Consider the following 17,521-nt stretch of genomic DNA (forward strand, 5'->3'; position numbering starts at 1 on the left):
TCAAATTCTCCAAATCTATGGGGGAAACAATATACTTGTTTTTATTAATATGTGTGAAGCTTATGCTTCTAAAACATTACTTAATGGTGTTACACATAAAGAATCATGGCTTTTCGTGTGAATCTGTTAACAACTTGTATGCCCCACTAGTAACCCAATAAAGCCATGACAGGATGAAATAAAACATAAAGCACTCTGGTAAGATGAAAGAGATATGGCATGGGAAGTGAAACCATATTTCCAGGGAATAAGTAAAATACATGAAAGCTTATTAATGAAAACATGCAATGAACTTTGATGAAGTTCTTAAGCACAAAGAAATTGTGCACCAATGTCCACATCAATAGACCCTGGATGTTAACGGACGTTATCCAGAGCTTCCATTTGGCATTAGGGATGCTTTGCTTTGCTTTGCAATTGTTCCAAGTTTTGCATTCTGCTGAATCTCTACCAGTGTTGTAACCAGAAGGAAGGAAGAGATGTATCAGACGATCATCTTAACCTTGAATATTTCTCTTTTGTTTCACTATCATCTTTTTATAGCCTCATCTAGGAAACATCTACAGACTCATTCCCTTGTTTGACTGTGTGTATGTAGAAGCTATTGATTTACTTGATATAAGAAAAAGCCATTCAATTCTCAGTGGCCTTTTAAGCTCTCTGCTTATATTTTGAATGACTAACCTGGTCTTTAATGTTCTGCAACTCATATTTGTCATTCCTTTACAGTTTAAGACAAGAACATTCTCTTTAATCTATTAACTATAGATAGCACTTTGCTTAACTACATAATATATTCTTTCCCCTGGATAAGAAACTATAGAGTGGTAGCATTTATTGATACATATATTTTGTAGTTTCCTAAATTTCCATAATGAGCACTTATTAATTTTATGATCAAAGAGTAAATTTTGAAAGCAAAAGCTGAAATACAAGAAGGCAAAGTATCCTATTTCAAAAAATAATTAGAAGAATCAGATAGCAGAGAAAAACAGCATGGAAACAAATGATAAATTTTCAGACTACACCTAGCCTCGCAGATCTTTAAGTCTCTAGGGTCTTATTAGGCCCTGGTCGTATTTAAAAGGATTATGTTTGCCAACATTACAGAGGTCTCATGACCTTTGCCCTGTATTTAATTAAGCAGTCTTTATGCAGAAATTAGATTGTTCAGGGACTCAGATTTCTTAGCATTTCAGGCAAAATTTTAAAATGGATTTTATCATCAAGATTCAAACATTACCAACTGTTACTATTTAGACACCTATATTTAAAAATAATTTATTTTAACCATCATCAACTTAGTCCATGAATGACTCTTTATCATGTTAAAGACCCACCATTCAAATACTGGCTAAACTAATTTCTCTTGAAATGTTACTTTTCCTCACTTGTAAAAAACCTACTCTGACCACAGAGTATTGTTACTCAACATCTATAAGATGATGTGCATCAAAGCACTATATATATTATATACCAGCATTTTGCAGAATTTGTCTAGTACTACGTAAAATGGAGGCAAAATTAAGTTGAAAGTCACTGGGTTAAACAAAATTAAATTTTTTTTAAATCAATGAATGTGTACCATAAACTTCTACATGCATAATATTAGATGCAGTGTTTACCAAACCTGTGATAAGGAAAAGATTCTAGAGAATACTAACAACAACGATCTCATTTAATCTTTGGCAACAGCCTATTAGGTAAGTTTTACTACTAGACAAACTCATCTATGAAAAATATGTGGTAGAGTTGAACTCAGCATTATTAGCATTCAAAGCATGTATTGTTTTAAGCATGCATTTAAAGCATTTTTCTTTATTCAAGTGCAGTTGAATGATAATATTATATTAATTTCCAGTGCAGAACATAGTGATTCCCCATTAACATGAAATGAACACCATAATAACTAGCTACCATCTGTCACCATACAAAATTGTTAAAATACTATTAACTATATTTCCTGTGCTATACATTGCATTACCCTTATTTTATAATCGGAAGTTGGTACCTTTTAATGCTCTTCCCCTATTCCACCCGTCTCCCAACCCCTCCCTCCTCCCCTCTGGCAACCATCCCCTATGTTTCTGCTTTGTTAATTTGTTTTTTAGATTCCACATACAAGTAAAATTATATGGTATTTGCCTTTTGTCTTTCTCTGACATACTCCACTTAGCATAATATCCTCAAGGTTCATCCATGTTGCCACAAATGACAAGATCTCAGTATTTTTATAGCTAATATTCCAGTGTGTACGTGTATACACACTACAACTTCTTTATTCACTTACCTAATAGTGAACACTTAAGATCGTGTCTGTATCCTGGCTGCTGTAAATAATGCTGCAATAAACACAGGGGTGCGTATGTCTTCTCAAATTAGTGTTTTCATTTTCTTTGGATAAATACCCAGAAGTGCAACTGCTGGATCACACAGTTCTATTTTTTAGTTTTTGAGAAACATCCATACTTTTTTCCACATTGGTGTCACTATCTTGCATTCCCAGCAAGTGTGCATGAGGGTTCCCTTTCCCCCTGCAAACACTATTTTCTGTCTTTTTGGTACCATCCATTTTCACAAGTATGAGGTGATATCTCTTTGTGGTTTTGATTTGCATTCCCCTGATAATTAGTGACTTTGAGCATTTTTCACATACCTCTTGGTCATCTGTATGTCTTCTTTAGAGAAGTGTCTATTCAGGTCTGATGACCATTATTTAAATTGTATGAGTTTTCAATATATTTTGTATATTAACCTCTTATTAAGTATATCATTTGTAAATATCTTCTCCCATTCAGTAGCTGTAATTTCATCTGTTGATGATTTGCTTTGCTGTGTAAAAGCCTTTTGCTGGATGTAGTCCCATTTGTTGATTTTTGTCTTTTTTGCTCTTACCTGAAGAAATAGATCTAAAAAAATATTGCTCAGACCAATGCCCAATACTATGTTACCTTTTAAAAATTTTATTTTCTGAACTTGTATTGAAATCTTCAATCCCTTTTGAGTTGATGTTCTGTATGGTTGAGGACAGTGGTCCCATTTCGTCCTGGTGCGGCTGTCCAGTTCTGCCAACATCACGAAGAGACCATCTTTTCCTCATTGTACATTCCTGTCTCCTTTGTCAAAGATTGACTATATAAACACAGCTTTCTTTTTAGACTCTCTAATCTGCTCCATTGATCTATGTGTTTTTGTGCTAGTACTACACTGTTTTAATGACCATAGCTCTGTAGTAGAGTTTGAAATCAGGGAGCCTCATACCTCCAGCTTTGTTTTTCTTTCTCAAGATTGCTTTGGTTATTCTGTATCTTTTGTGGTTCCCTATGGATTTTATAGATTTCTTTGTTCTACTTCTGTGAAATATGCACTCTGTATTTTGACAGGGTTGTACTTAAGCCACAGACTGCTTTGGGTAGTATGGACATCTTAACATTAATTCTTCCTACTCATGATCATGGTATATCTTTCCATTTATTTGTGTTCATCTTCAATGTCTTGTGTCATTGTCTTACAGTTTGCAGAGTACAGAAGAAAGCTCGTAGAAGTATAGCATGCACCCAGAAAAGTTCCTATTTCATAAGTTTACAACTAGATGGATTTCACAAACTGACAGCACCTATGAACCAATCACCTAAATAAAGAGATAAGACCTCTAGGAAGCTGTCTCATATCCCATTCCAGCTACAACTCAGCAGGGACTACTTTTCTGACATTTAACACACAGATAAGTTCTGCCTGGTTTTGAAGCTAAATTAATTTTTGTGCCAGGCTTTCACTTAACATTTTATTTTTGAAATCCATTCCTTTTGTGGTAAGTAAAAAGTAGTTACATATATTCCACTGTTTGTACTATGATTTATTTAATCATTCTGTTGATAGACATTTAGGTTGTTGCCACTCTGGGGCTGTTAAGAATAACTCTATTAACATTTTTGTACACTGCATTCGGCAATCATTTTCATGCATTTCTCTTGAATATACATTTCTGAAAGGAAATTTCAAGATGATGGGTATGAGTATGATCAGTTTTACTACATGCTGTCAGCTTTTAAATTCTTGAACCAATTCATATTCTAGTTTCTCAAATTCTACATGGTATCAGTGTTACTGATTTTAATCATTATAGTAAATGTGGTAAAAATAGCACTTTACTGTGTTTTAGCTTTCATGTACTTTATAAGTAATAATAAGGGTGAAATCTTTTTCAAATGTTGATGCTTCCATACAGTATTATGGTGTCACTGTGGTGATATATGTGGGCATAGGCTTGTGAAAGCTCATTCTGTTAAACTGGTCTATTTGACTATCCTTCGATGAATAAAATGCCACCTTAGTTAATGCAGCTTTAAAGTAAATTTTGAAATCTGGTGACCTAAATTTTGAAATCTAGTTAGCTTTATACTTCTCTTTCAACACTGTCTTACTATCCTTATGCACTTGAATTTCCTATAGATTTCCAAAGTATAACTTAAAAAAAAATTTAAGCTTTATTTTTGAGAGAGAGAGAGAGAAAGAGAGGCAGAAAGAGAGAAAGAAAGAGAGTGAGAGAGAGAGAGAGAGAGAGAGAGATCAGGAGAGAACAGAGGAGGAACAAAGAAAGGAGGAGACACAGAATCTGAAGCAGGTTCCAGGCTGAGTTGTGAACTCAAACCCCAGTGCAGGGCTCGAACTCACGAACCATGAGATCATGACCTGAGCCAGAGTCAGACACCTAACCAACTGAGCCACCCAGGTGCCCCACTTAAAATTTAAAATATCAAGTGATAATACTGAACTATATCTAATAAATAAGTGCCCTAAGTGAAAACTGGGAGGTCTGAAGGAAAAAACAAAATGAAGCCTTTTAATAACTGATGTGGCTTTTATGCTTAACAAACGTAACATTAGATGTTATAAAGCCAAATTCTATTAAAAACTTACTTATACAAGAGAAATGGCAATCTCCTTATGTAATTAATATTTGGCACAAAAGACCTAATCATCACCCAGAATTCTATTTAGAAATTAACAACTTGATAGAAAAGTGGGGGGGAAAAATCCACTATGTCTGAAATCACAGAGACCTTCACAGTGCAATCCTAAGGTATTTACAAAGTTACTTCACTTTAATATAACACTGAAATAATTCTTGATGAATGATTTTAACACAAATCCCTCCAATTATCTAAGATAGAGTTGAAGTAAAACATTTATGTAATTTTGCAAAAGTAAACAAAAATTACAATTCAATTAGCTGATCTTTGTGTATAATAGTTACCTACAAATAAGTTATGTAACTTATTTGTTACCTACAAATAAGTCTTTAAAATGTAAGTGGAGAGAGTGGCTAGGTGTTACCTACAAATAAATCTTTAAAACTAAGTGGAGAGGGTGGGTGGGTGGCTCAGTTGGTTAAGCATTGGACTCTTGGTTTAGGCTCAGGTCATGATCTCACTGCTTCTGGAGTTCCAGGTCCACATCAGGCTCTGTGTGGAAAGTGTAAAGCCTGCTTGGGATTCTCTGTCTCCCTCTCTGCCCCTCCCCTACTCATGCTGGCTGTGTCTCTCTCTCTCTCTCTCTAAATAAATGGACTTCTTAAAAAATCTAAGTTGAAATGGTTACATATGTGAAAAACAATAAAAATGACGGTCTTATATAGCTTACTGCACTAAATGTACATTAGTCATCAAGAATTAATGCCAAATTATTAAATTCCTCTTATATACAAAGATGCTCCCTTTGTCATTTTATTCCATACCACTGAAAGGTAAAGAGCCTCTTTATAATAATGCAAATCCTACAGGGTAACTTCTCTGTAGAAATGCAGGTTAAAATATGAAGAAATTACCAAGGAAGGATAGCTAATTTTTAAGTTATATCTTAAAATTTAAATACATCTATTATAAAGAAAAACATTTGCTATTATCATTCTAATGAGCAATCATTATTTAAAGTTCTGTACCAGTAACCATTTCATTTTGTAAAGCAAAGTTAATCTTCTATTTTGTTTCGGTAATATGAAAACACATTATTATGTAAATCAATTCATTAAAACAAAACTTAAACCATAATTTCCTGTTTCACTGTATGTTGACATTATGCATATAAAAAGGCAGGAAGAGAAATTTTGTTGGAATATGTTAAAATGCAAACCAAGAAAAAAGCTACATACTAATGGGCAACATTCAGCCTTCCCTTTACACAGTGGGAATATACTAGGCCTGGTCTATATTGTAAGCAGTGAATATCTCACATAAACCTACAACCGTATCCACATGTTTCTGGCCAGCGATACACAAATGCAGCTGTTTCTGTAGCAAAAATTTCAGGATTTCTAAGACCTTTATGTTTTTTTATAAAATACAGGGGGATGAAGAGTTTGGAACAAAATCCTTTTTTTAAAATACTGTGGCTATGGTTTCAATTTCATCATTTCTATAATTTTTATTACGTTGCTGAAAGTTAAGATAAATATGTTAAAAGATGTACATATGAAGGAAATGCTTTTCCCTTTAAAAATAGAGAAAAATCTCTTAATGTGTTCCTCTGAGCCATCAGAGTGCTTTTTCCTAAGGGCCATGCCCATCTCTACGTGAAAAACAGTAATACCGAAGTGTGGAAAATAAATACTTTTCTAAATAAACAGAGAAAATGTGTCTCTAATCTGAACCTTCAATGTCTGTGTCACATTAAGGTTAGTAACTGATTTATGCTGAATTAACAGTGACATCTTAATCCTATTATTCTTCTGACTAGTGAGAAAAAAATTAAAAAGAGAATTAAAATAATCCAATTTAAGAAACAAAAATCTCCCAGTATGAATCGTTATAATCATTTAATAAAACATTTATTGAGAACAAGCTAAATGCAATTGTAAAGATAAAAAATAGCTTAAGAGAAACTCTGCTATGTCTAAGGACTTGACTAAAATGGGATAGCTGTCAGAGAAAGACAAATAGTATATGATTTTCCTCATATGTACAATTTAAGAAACAAAACAGTTGAACCCAGGGGGAAAGACCACAAAATAGACTCTTAACTACAGAGAACAAACTGAGGGTTGCCATAGAGGAGGTGGGTAAGGGGATGGGCTAGATGGCTGATGGGCATTAAGGAGGGTACTTGTTATGATGGACACTGGGTATTATGTGTAAGTGATGAATCACTTTAGTCCTGAAACTAGCATTACACTATATGTTTTTTTTTTAAGTTTTTAATATTTATTTATTTATTTCTGAGAGAGAGAACGAGCACAAGCTGGGGAGGAACAAAGAAATAAGGGACCACAGAATCTGAAGCAGGCTCCAGGCTCTGAGCTGTTGGCACAGAGCCTGATGTGGGCCTCAAACCCACGAGCCGTGAGATCATGACCTGAGCCGAAGTTGGACACTTAACTGACTGAGCCACCCAGGTGCCCCTACACTACATGTTAATTAACTGGAATTTAAATAAAATCTTGAAATATAAAATAAAATAAAAAATAAAATAGGATAAGTGAAACATTAAAAAATTATGCTAAAAATGCATACATACATAAGTGCACTAACTACATGTTAATAAATGTATAAAGCAAGTAGGGAGCACTTCAGTGTCATTAAGCAGGAACACGTCTCAGCAGGATGGCAAATCAGGTGAGATTTCATAGATACAAAGGACGCTCTAGGAATGCAAGCAGCAAAATAAAGCATATATTTAGGAAACAAGCAACAGTACAAATATGCCAATACTTAGGGTTTTTGCAAAGTAGTAGAGTTATCAGGTAAAAAAGGGAATTATATCTCAGGAAATAGAGAGGCTCTTGAGATACTGGTAACTCAGGTCCATACATATTAACATTATACCTATAACAAGTTATGTTTCACGAATATTCACATGTATTGAGTAAGCAATAGGTCACACCCATCATCATCACAAACACTGTAGGAGCTTATTCCAGTAAACTGCATGTAAGGAGAGCAGATGTATTAGAAAAGCAGTAGTTGAAACATTAATAGAGATTACAGTAAGAACAAAGGGTAGCAGGATATGACACTTCAAAATATGCCACTGGTGTAAATAATGACGTTTGGGGTGATGGTGGGGTTGTCCATAGTTGACAGCCAAGGAAGAATTCTTGAAGATGTCTTTGGTGCAAAAGGTAAAGCACGGGGACAGAAAGAGCTGCACTGGGCTTGTGATGGGTGACTCATTATATACCCTCAGGTTGGGAGGGGGTCAGGGATAAAATAATTCTCTAAGAAACTTTGGAAGCAAGGTTTCCAGGACCTTGAGGGGCTAGCAGTTGCTAGGGAAACACCACTGATCACTGTCTAATAAAACCTCAGTTATGAGACCCTTCAGATGTATATGGGGTGGGGGGTGGGGAAATAAGCTTGGAGTATGATTGCCAGTATGTATCTTGGGGTACGTGAGATAAAGGAAGTAGATTTACAGGATCCTCAAGGTTGGGATAATGTTAAGCAAAGATTCTCTTTTGCCCCTAGCAAAGTGTCACCATCCAGGCTGAGCTCCTAGAGGGAAGTCGTTCTGTCGGTTTCAGGGACTTCTCAAGGGGCTACAGGCAGTAAGGGAATTTAGTTTTTCATTTGGCTTAGTTTCCCCCATGACCATGGCAAGCACTTAAACCCCCTTCCTTTGTTCTTGGGGAGCCAGGAGTGTCCTAGGAATATCACACATATTCTACCTGGGGGTGGGGCAGTGTGTATTTTGCCCTCAGCTTGTCCCCTGTCTCCCATCATAAGAATTATTTTGAGCTGAAGGCAACTAAGCAGATACAAGAAAAGCATTCTGCCCTCCCCAATCTGCCTAAAAGCAGCATATACATCTATGAAGGTGTCCCTCCACCCTCCCCCTTACCAGGAAGGACAAAGGTTAATTTCTGGAGACAACTTTAGACCCTTATGAATGGAAGGAAGGCACCTGTGACTTAAATCTGAGTACTATACCTCACTTTTCCTGGTCACCTTCACAAACGTGGCCTCCCCTCCACACATTTCTTTCTTTAACTGAAGATGGTATTTGAGCATAAACTCTAAGTCACCTCTGAGTGTTTACAAATTTTTCCCTGAGTACCACCCATGTATACCAGCAGTATACAAGTTAATAAATGGTGTTTTCCTCTTGTAATTCTGTATTTTGTTACCAGCATCCTAGCCCAAAACTCAGAAGAGTAGAGAAGTTAACACATTTCATAAGAATGTTGATTAATTTTCTATATACTTGAACAAATCAAATAATAATAAAAAGCAATGCTTAATGCTTTGAACCTAAGGAATATTCTTTTAAAAGAATATTCAAAAACAGTAATGAAAAACTTAGAAGTTTTCCTAAATTTACATGTTTAGGTATCATGAACATAATAGTGATCAAATCTTTGTGTCAGGACTTTCTTTATGCAATATGAAAATATCAGTGACAAAAACCGATAGTCATGCTGTCAGGGACTTATATCTTAGTGTCATGACAAAAGGCAAACAAAAATAATACAAAATAAGTAGATAACACAGCATGTTAGATGGTTAGTGCTATGAAGAAAAAATAAAACAGAAAAGGGAGATGCTGCAGGCACGGGGGAGGAGAGGAAAGGCCTACACTTTCAAATAGGACTGTCAGAAAGACTTGCTTGATAATTATTTCCAATTATTTTTCTTTAAAATAATTCCATCTGCATATTAAAAACATTCAATTATTCTTCAAAGTAGTGACAGATTTCAAAAACATACACATGTAGCAAAACCCATGTCTAAATGACACTGGGAGTTGATCATCCAAAGAATCTAACTCTGATTCCATATCATTGCCATCTTTAGGAGAAATCTGAATATGTTCACAAAAATGAGACCAAATTGATTATTATGTAGTATCTAATCTGGCAATTAGCAACTAGTCCTTAAAACCTGATTGGGCAGTCGGGGACAAGTGAATGAAGTGAATTATATCCCTATATGATAGAGTTGCACAAAGAAGTTCAAAGAAAGTCACACTGTAGAAGAAGAAATAAGTAATGTGTTGGCCTTCATACTAAACACATTTGAAGTACTGGAAGCAGTGAAGAATAAATCTCATAAGATTATGTTATTATCTTTACAGAGAATTTATAACTATATTGCCGTATGCAAATTTTGTTTGGAACCACAATTTTAGAAATTAAGAATTCATTATTCTAAGTGATGTGGTAACATGGTTACGGTTTTCAAAGACCTTATCTTTTAGGGATACACACGATAGTACTTCTGTATGAAATGAAATGACATTGACCACTTATTTCAAAAGAGTCCAACAGCAGGTAAAGAGAACTGAGTGGGAGAATAGAGGAGCCAAGGATTGGTTGTGAGCTAGGGATTGTTTGGCCATGGGTATACGAGGGTGTCATGACATTATTTTCTCAAAAGCTATATGTTCTCCAAATGAAAACGTTACAGAAGAAAATTACATTTTTAAACAGTTAATCATCACCAACTTAATAAATCCTAAGCCTCAAAGACAGCTGATCTGTTTTTTCAAAGTTTATCTATAACAATTTATCCAATTCACCAAAAAAAAGAAAAAACAAAACCCCAAAAATAATCCTCCCCAAAACAATATCCTAAGAAGGAAAAGCAACAAAATAAGGAAATTCAGTAGTAGTTACTGACATTAACTTTGCTACTGATTTCATTAATGTCACTTTTAATTTTATAGCAAACAGGTCTTAGCATTCTAATAAATGGACCACCAGAGTTCATATCACTCTCTTCTGAACTACAGTACATTTAGCACTGATGGGACACTGACTACAAACTATGCCTCGTTCCTCTGCTGGCATTACATATTATTACTACAACAATATGTAAAGTTGAAAAAATAGGTTATGAACGTCTATTTGATGTGGTAGATGTGCTAATTTTCTTTTTTTTTTAATTTTTAAGTTTATTTATTTATTTTGAGAGAGACAGAGACAGAATGAGTAGAGGAGGGGCAGAGAGAATCCCAAGCAGGCTCCATACTGTCAGTGCAGAGCCTGATGGGGGGCTCAAACTCATGAAACCATGAGGTCATGACCTGAGCTGAAACAGAGAGCTGGACCCTTAACTAACTGAGCCACCCAGGTGCCTCAGTACACTAATTTTCTTAAACAGCAAAGCAGTCCTCACCCTAAAAAAAGTAATATATTCATATATTGTGTGTGTGCATGTGCATGTGCATGTGCGTGTGCGTGTGTGTGTATGTATACTGCAGAGGTAGTATTAGAAGAGAAAAAAACCTAAAATTTACAAATAAATCCTTTCTTACTAAATACTAAACATAATTTCTGATTACTATATAAACAGGATTAAAGTTCAAAATGTGGATGCTTAGAACACGCACTTACCACTTGTCCATTGTGTGGGTTCTTATGAGCATACGGAGGTCCACGGATATGATTCCACATCTGGCCAGAAGTCATAGCAAATACTATACACTGAAAAAAAGTGTATACGTGAGTCAAAGAATATCAGAATCCTGCATTTTAAAAATATAATGGCCATGAAACTGAATTTAACAAATCATGTATCAGTTCACCCATTAGCATGATTTTCACTTACTAACTATGGGACTTTGGGTACGTTACTTACTTCCCTGTTTCTCATATTTATCTATAAAATGGACATAATAACCATGCTAAAAAGGTATGTTAAAAATTAAATTCAGTAACATATATAAAGCATCTGGTAGAGTGACAATCTGATATGTCCTAACCAAAGACAGTCAAAAGCATAGGTTATTAATCACCTAGGTTCATAGTTCAAAGCAATTATATATATATTATAAAATAGTAAAAATAAAGAATGTTTTTAACCTATTTAAACACACAGACCTCAACTTAGAGATGAAGAAGGCGGTGGAGTAGGGTGACTCTAGGCTCTTCTTGTCCCATGAACACAACTAGATTAACTATCAGAGCATCCTGAATACCCTGAAAACTGACCTGAAGACTGTCGGAACTCCACAACTAAAAAGACAGAAGAGGTCATACTGAAGGGGAGAGAGAGAGAAAGAAAAGCAGAGGGAAGAAGAAAGGTAGGGAGGGCAAGCGAGCATGGAAAAGGGGAAAAAACAAGAACGTCTTCCCCAAAGTCATTTGGAAACTTGGAAAACAAGAGGAACTGAAAGCCCAGAGTTGTAAAGGTCAGAGGGCATGGCTGGGATAGAGTCCAGAGAAGCAGCGCCCTGTTCCTGGAGAGAAGGCAGGCAAACAACCTGGCTGGAGGCATCTTCCTCCATCCAGGAAGCAGTACAGCTCTTCCTGACCTGCTGACACCAAGCCCCACACCCCTGCGCTCTCGTGGGAATGCCATTCTGTTTCCATGCGGTGGGCCCCTCCCCTCAGGCCAGCACAAATCCCTGTTCACACCATGTCCCCCACATAGAGTTCTGCAGGGCTTCAGTTCCAGTAGAGTTGGGTGTCCGTTCTCATTTCACCAGCAGACCAGGGCACACGTAGTAAAAACTTGCCACATTTAGGCCAAGGACCAAACACTGCCCAGAGTAGGCAAGGAAAGCCTCTGCAGATAACCAGCATGAAGGATAGAGCAGCCATAACACAATAGCAGAGTGTGTGCAGCACACACCAGAGATACTCCTTCAAGGGCTAAATGATCTCTTCTTCATAAGGACATTATGTTGAACAGCAGAAAATATAACTGGCTTTTCTAACAACACAGAAGAAGGCAGAGACTTAGACAAAAATGCCAAGACAGAGGAATTTATCCCAAATGAAAGACAAGATAAGGCCACAGCCAGAGATCTAAGTGAAACAGATGTGAGTAATGTGCCTGATGGAGAATTTAAAGCAACAATCACAAGAATACTCACTGGGCTTAAAGAGAGGACATCAGGGAGACCTTTACCACAGAGTTAAAAGAATTAAAAAAGAATCCCTCAGAAGTGAAAAATGAGATGAACAAGATTAGAAACAGGTTTGATGCAATGAATAGCAGGCTGGAAGAAATAGAGCAAGAAGTAGAGAATTAGTGAACTAGAAGATGAAATAATGGAAAGTAGGGTGAACAAAAGAGAGAAAGAAGAACAACTATGGAACATGAGAATATACTTAGGGAACTCTGACTCCATCAAGTATAGTAACATTCATATTATAGGAGTCCCAGAAGAAGAGAGCAAAAAGGGGCCAGAAAATTTACTTTAAGAAATAATAGCAGAAAGCTTCCCTAATCTGGAGAAGGAAACAAGTATCTAGATTCAGGAGCCACAGAGAACTCCAGTCAAACTCAATAAATGTAGGCCAATACCGAAACATATTGTAATTGAATTTGCAAAATATACTGGTAAAGAAAAAGTCTTTAAAAAAGCAAGACAAAAGTCCTTAACTTACAAGGTAAGACGGCTGAAGGTTTCTCAACAGAAATTAGGCATGCCAGAAGGAAGTAGCATGGTATACTCAGAGTGCTGATTTGGAAAAATCTACAGCCAAGTATACTCTATCCAGCAAGTTTATCATTCAGTATAGAAGGAGAGATAAAGAGTTTCACAGACAAACAAAAACTAAAGGAGTTCATGACCATGAAATCAGCCCTGCAAAGTAATATTAAAGGAGGCTCTCTGAGTGGAAAGACCAAAAGTGACAGAAACAAGGAAGGGTCAGAAAAATCTCAAGAAACAACAAAACAAGTATTAAGATGGCACTAAATAATTATCATTACTTTAAGTGTAAATGGACTAAACATTCCAATCAAAAAACATAAGGTGTCATAATGGATTAAAAAAAAACACCATAGATACGCATATGGATCCATTTATATGCTACCTACAAGAGACTCATTTTAGACCTAAAGACATCTACAGATTCAAAGTGAGGGTATGGAGAAACATTTATCATACAAATGGAGATCAAAAGAAAGCCAGAGTCCAATACTTATATCAGATAAACTACCCTTTAAAGCAAAGACAGTACTAAGAGACAAAGGGTATTATATGATAATAAAGGGGACAATCCAACAAGAAGATATAATAATTGTAAATATTTATGTGCTCAACACGGGAGCACTCAAATATATAAAACATTAACAAACATAAAAGGAAATAACCAATAGTAAGGCAATTAAAGTAGCGGACTTTAAGACCCCATTTAAATTAGTATACTATCCAAACAGAAAATACACAAGGAAACACTGGACCAGATGGACAGAACAGATACATTCATAACACTCAATTCAAAAAGAGCAGAATACACATTCATTTCACATGAAAATGGGACATTCTCAAGAGCAGATTACTTATTAGGTCACAAATCAGGCTTCAACAAATACAAAAGACTGAAATCATACCATGCATCTTTTCTGACACAATGTTATGAAATTAGAAGTCAATCAAAAGAAAAAATATTGAAAGATTGGAAAGATCACAAATATATAGAGGTTAAACAGCAGGTTCCTAAACAATGCATGGTCAACTAGGAAATCACAGAAGAAACCTTAAAAAATACATGGAAACAAATGAAAGGGAAAACCCCCCACAAAAGTTCAAAACCTCTGAGATGCAACCAAAGTGTCCTTAAGAGGGAAATATATTGCAATACAGGACTACCGTAAGAAGCAAGAAAAATCTAAAACAACCTAACCTTTCACCTACAGGAGTTAGGGAAATCATAATCAATCATAATCATAGAAGTCTAAAGCCAGCAGAAGGAAGGAAATTATAAAAAATAGAGAAGAAATAATTACCTAGAAACTTAAAAAAACAATAGAACAGATTAATGAAACCAGGAGTTGGTTCTTTGAAAAAAAATCAACAAAACTGGTAAACCTCCAGCCAGACTTAACAAAAAAAGAGAAAGGCCCAAATAAACAATATCACAAATGAGAAAGGAGAAATAACAACCAACACCATATAAGAGAAAATTATGAAAATCTAAATGCCAACAAATGCACAACATGGAAGAAATGGATAAATTCCTAGAAACATAAATGACCAAAACAAACAGGAAGAAACAGAAAACTAGAACAGGCCAATAACTTGCAAAGAAACTGAATCAATAATCAAAAACTCCCAAAAAAGTAAACTCCAGGGCCAGATGGCTTCTCAGGTAAATTCTACCATTCATTTAAAGAAGAGTTAGTACCTTTTCTTCTCAAACTATTCCAAAAAACAGAAAGGAAGGGGAGAGGGGAGAGGGGAGAGGGGAAGGGGAAGGGAAAGAGGAAGGGAGAGGGGAAGGGAGAGGGAAAGGGAAAGGGAAAGGAAGGAAAGGAAAACTTCCGAAGTCATTCTATGAGACTAGCATCACTCTGATACCAAAACCAGATAAAAACTACACCAAAAAAAAAAAAAAAAAAAAAAAAAAAAAAAAAAAAAAAAAAAAAAAAAAAAAAAAAAAAAAAAGGGAACTACAGGCCAATAACTCTGATGAATACAAATGCATTTTTAATAAAATGCTAGCAAACAGAATCCAGCAATACTTAAAAACTCATTCATTCACAAATCAATCAACATGATACACTACATTAATAAAAGAAATGACAGGAACCATATGATCATTTCAATAGATACACAAAAAGCATTTGACAGAGTACAAATCCATTCATAATAAAACTCTCAACAAAGTAGGTTTAGAACAAATATACCTCAACATAATAAACTCCGTATGTGAAAAACCTGCAGCTAATATCATTTTCAATGGGGGAAAAACTGACAGCTTTTCCTCTAAAGTCAGGAACATGACAGGGATGTCTACTCTCACCACTGTTATTTAACATAGTACTAGAGTTCCTAGCTACAACAATTAGACAACAAAAAGAAATAAAAGGCACCCACATTGGCAAAGAAGTCAAATATCCATTATCTGCAGCTGACCTGATACTGTACATAGAAAACCGAAAAGACTCAACCAAAAAATGGCTAGAACTGATACACAAATTTGCAGAACACAAACTCAATGTACAGAAACCTGTTGCATTTGTATACACCAATAATGAAGCAGCAGAAAGACATTTACAATTGCACCAAATAAGATACAAGATAACTAGAAATAAATCTAACCAAAGAGGTCAAAGACCTGTACCCTCTGAAAACTATGCAACACTGTTGAAAGACCTTGAAGATGATACCAAGAAATAGAAAAGCATTGCATGCTCATGGATTGGATTGGAAGAACAAATATTGTTAGTGTTTATATTACCCAAAGGAATCTACACACTTAATGCAATCCCTATCAAAATACCATCAGCACTTTCCAAGAGCTAATACAAACAATCCTAATCTTGTATGGTGGAATCACAAAATACCCCAAATAGCCAAAGCAACTTGAAAAAGTAAAGCTGGGGCACCACAATTCCAGACTTCAACTTATATTACAAAGCTGTTATGATCAAAATAGTATGGTACAGGCGCACAGATCAACAGAACAAAACAGAAAACACAGAAATGAACCCACGACAATATGGTCAGTTAATCTTTGACAGAGCAGGAAAGAATATCCAATTGGAAAAAGTCTCTTCAACAAATGGTGTTGGGAAAAGTGGACAGCAACATATAAAAGATTGAAAGTAGACCACTTTCTTACAACATACACAAAGATAAATTCAAAATTGATTAAAGACCTAAATGTGAGACAGGACACCATCGAAATTCAAGTGGCAAACATAGGCAGCAACCTCTTTGACACTGGCTGTAGCAACTTACTAAATACTTCTCCCGAGGTAAGGGAAACAACAGCAAAAATGAGTTATTGAGACTTCATCAAAATAAAAAGCTTTTGCACAGCGAAGCCAACAATCAATAAAACTAAAAGGCAACTATGGAACTGGAGAAGATATTTGCAAATGACATATCTGATAAAAGGTTGGTATCCAAAATGCTTGTAAAGAACTTATCAAATGCAATGCCTCCAAAATGAATAATTAAAACTTGGGCAGAAGACTTGAATAGACATTTTTCTAAAGAAGACATACAGATGGCCAAGAGATATAAGAAAAAATCCTCAGCATCACTGATCATCAGGGCAACACAAATTAAAACTACAATGAGTATCACCTGACACCTGTCAGAATTGCTAAAATCAACATCATCAGAAAACACACGTATCAGCGAAGATGTGGACAAAGGGGAACCTTGTGCACTGTTGCTGGGAATGCAAACTGGAACAGCCACTCCAGAAAACAGTATGGCAGTATAGAGAGTCCTCCAATTTAAAACAGAATTCGCTACAATCCAGTAATTGCACTAGTAGGTATTTACCCGAAGAATACAAAAATACTAATTCAAAGGGATACGTGCACCCCAATGTTATAGTAGCATTATCTAAAATAGCCATATAATGGAAATAGCCCAAGTGTCCATCAACTGATGAATGAATAAAATTGTCAACTTTTTTTAATACTGTCAACTTTACTAGTAAAGTGTAATCACCTTAATCCAATCAGGAAATGTAATGACTGAGTCGTGGGTGGGTAATGGACTCTGATAAAGCTCAATCTCTCTTGATTATACTCAGAGGATTTTCAAAGACAGGTGGATCCCACATCAGTTTAAGCACAAGACTGAAAAACACCCTACTCTGCCTTTTAGA

At 35.6% G+C, this 17,521-nt stretch overlaps 1 protein-coding gene across 1 annotated transcript in view; it reads right to left on the reverse strand.

The window, feature by feature from the left end:
* TUSC3 (tumor suppressor candidate 3) overlaps positions 1 to 17,521 on the reverse strand; it is a 256,526-nt gene that overhangs the window by 80,593 nt on the left and 158,412 nt on the right. The window contains 1 exon segment of the mRNA XM_039220697.1: positions 11,330 to 11,419. Coding sequence (XP_039076628.1) covers positions 11,330 to 11,419 — 90 coding nt within the window.

The sequence above is a fragment of the Hyaena hyaena genome, unplaced genomic scaffold (assembly GCF_003009895.1).
Source record: "Hyaena hyaena isolate Hyena2069 unplaced genomic scaffold, ASM300989v1 scaffold_17, whole genome shotgun sequence".
Lineage (NCBI taxonomy): Eukaryota > Metazoa > Chordata > Mammalia > Carnivora > Hyaenidae > Hyaena > Hyaena hyaena.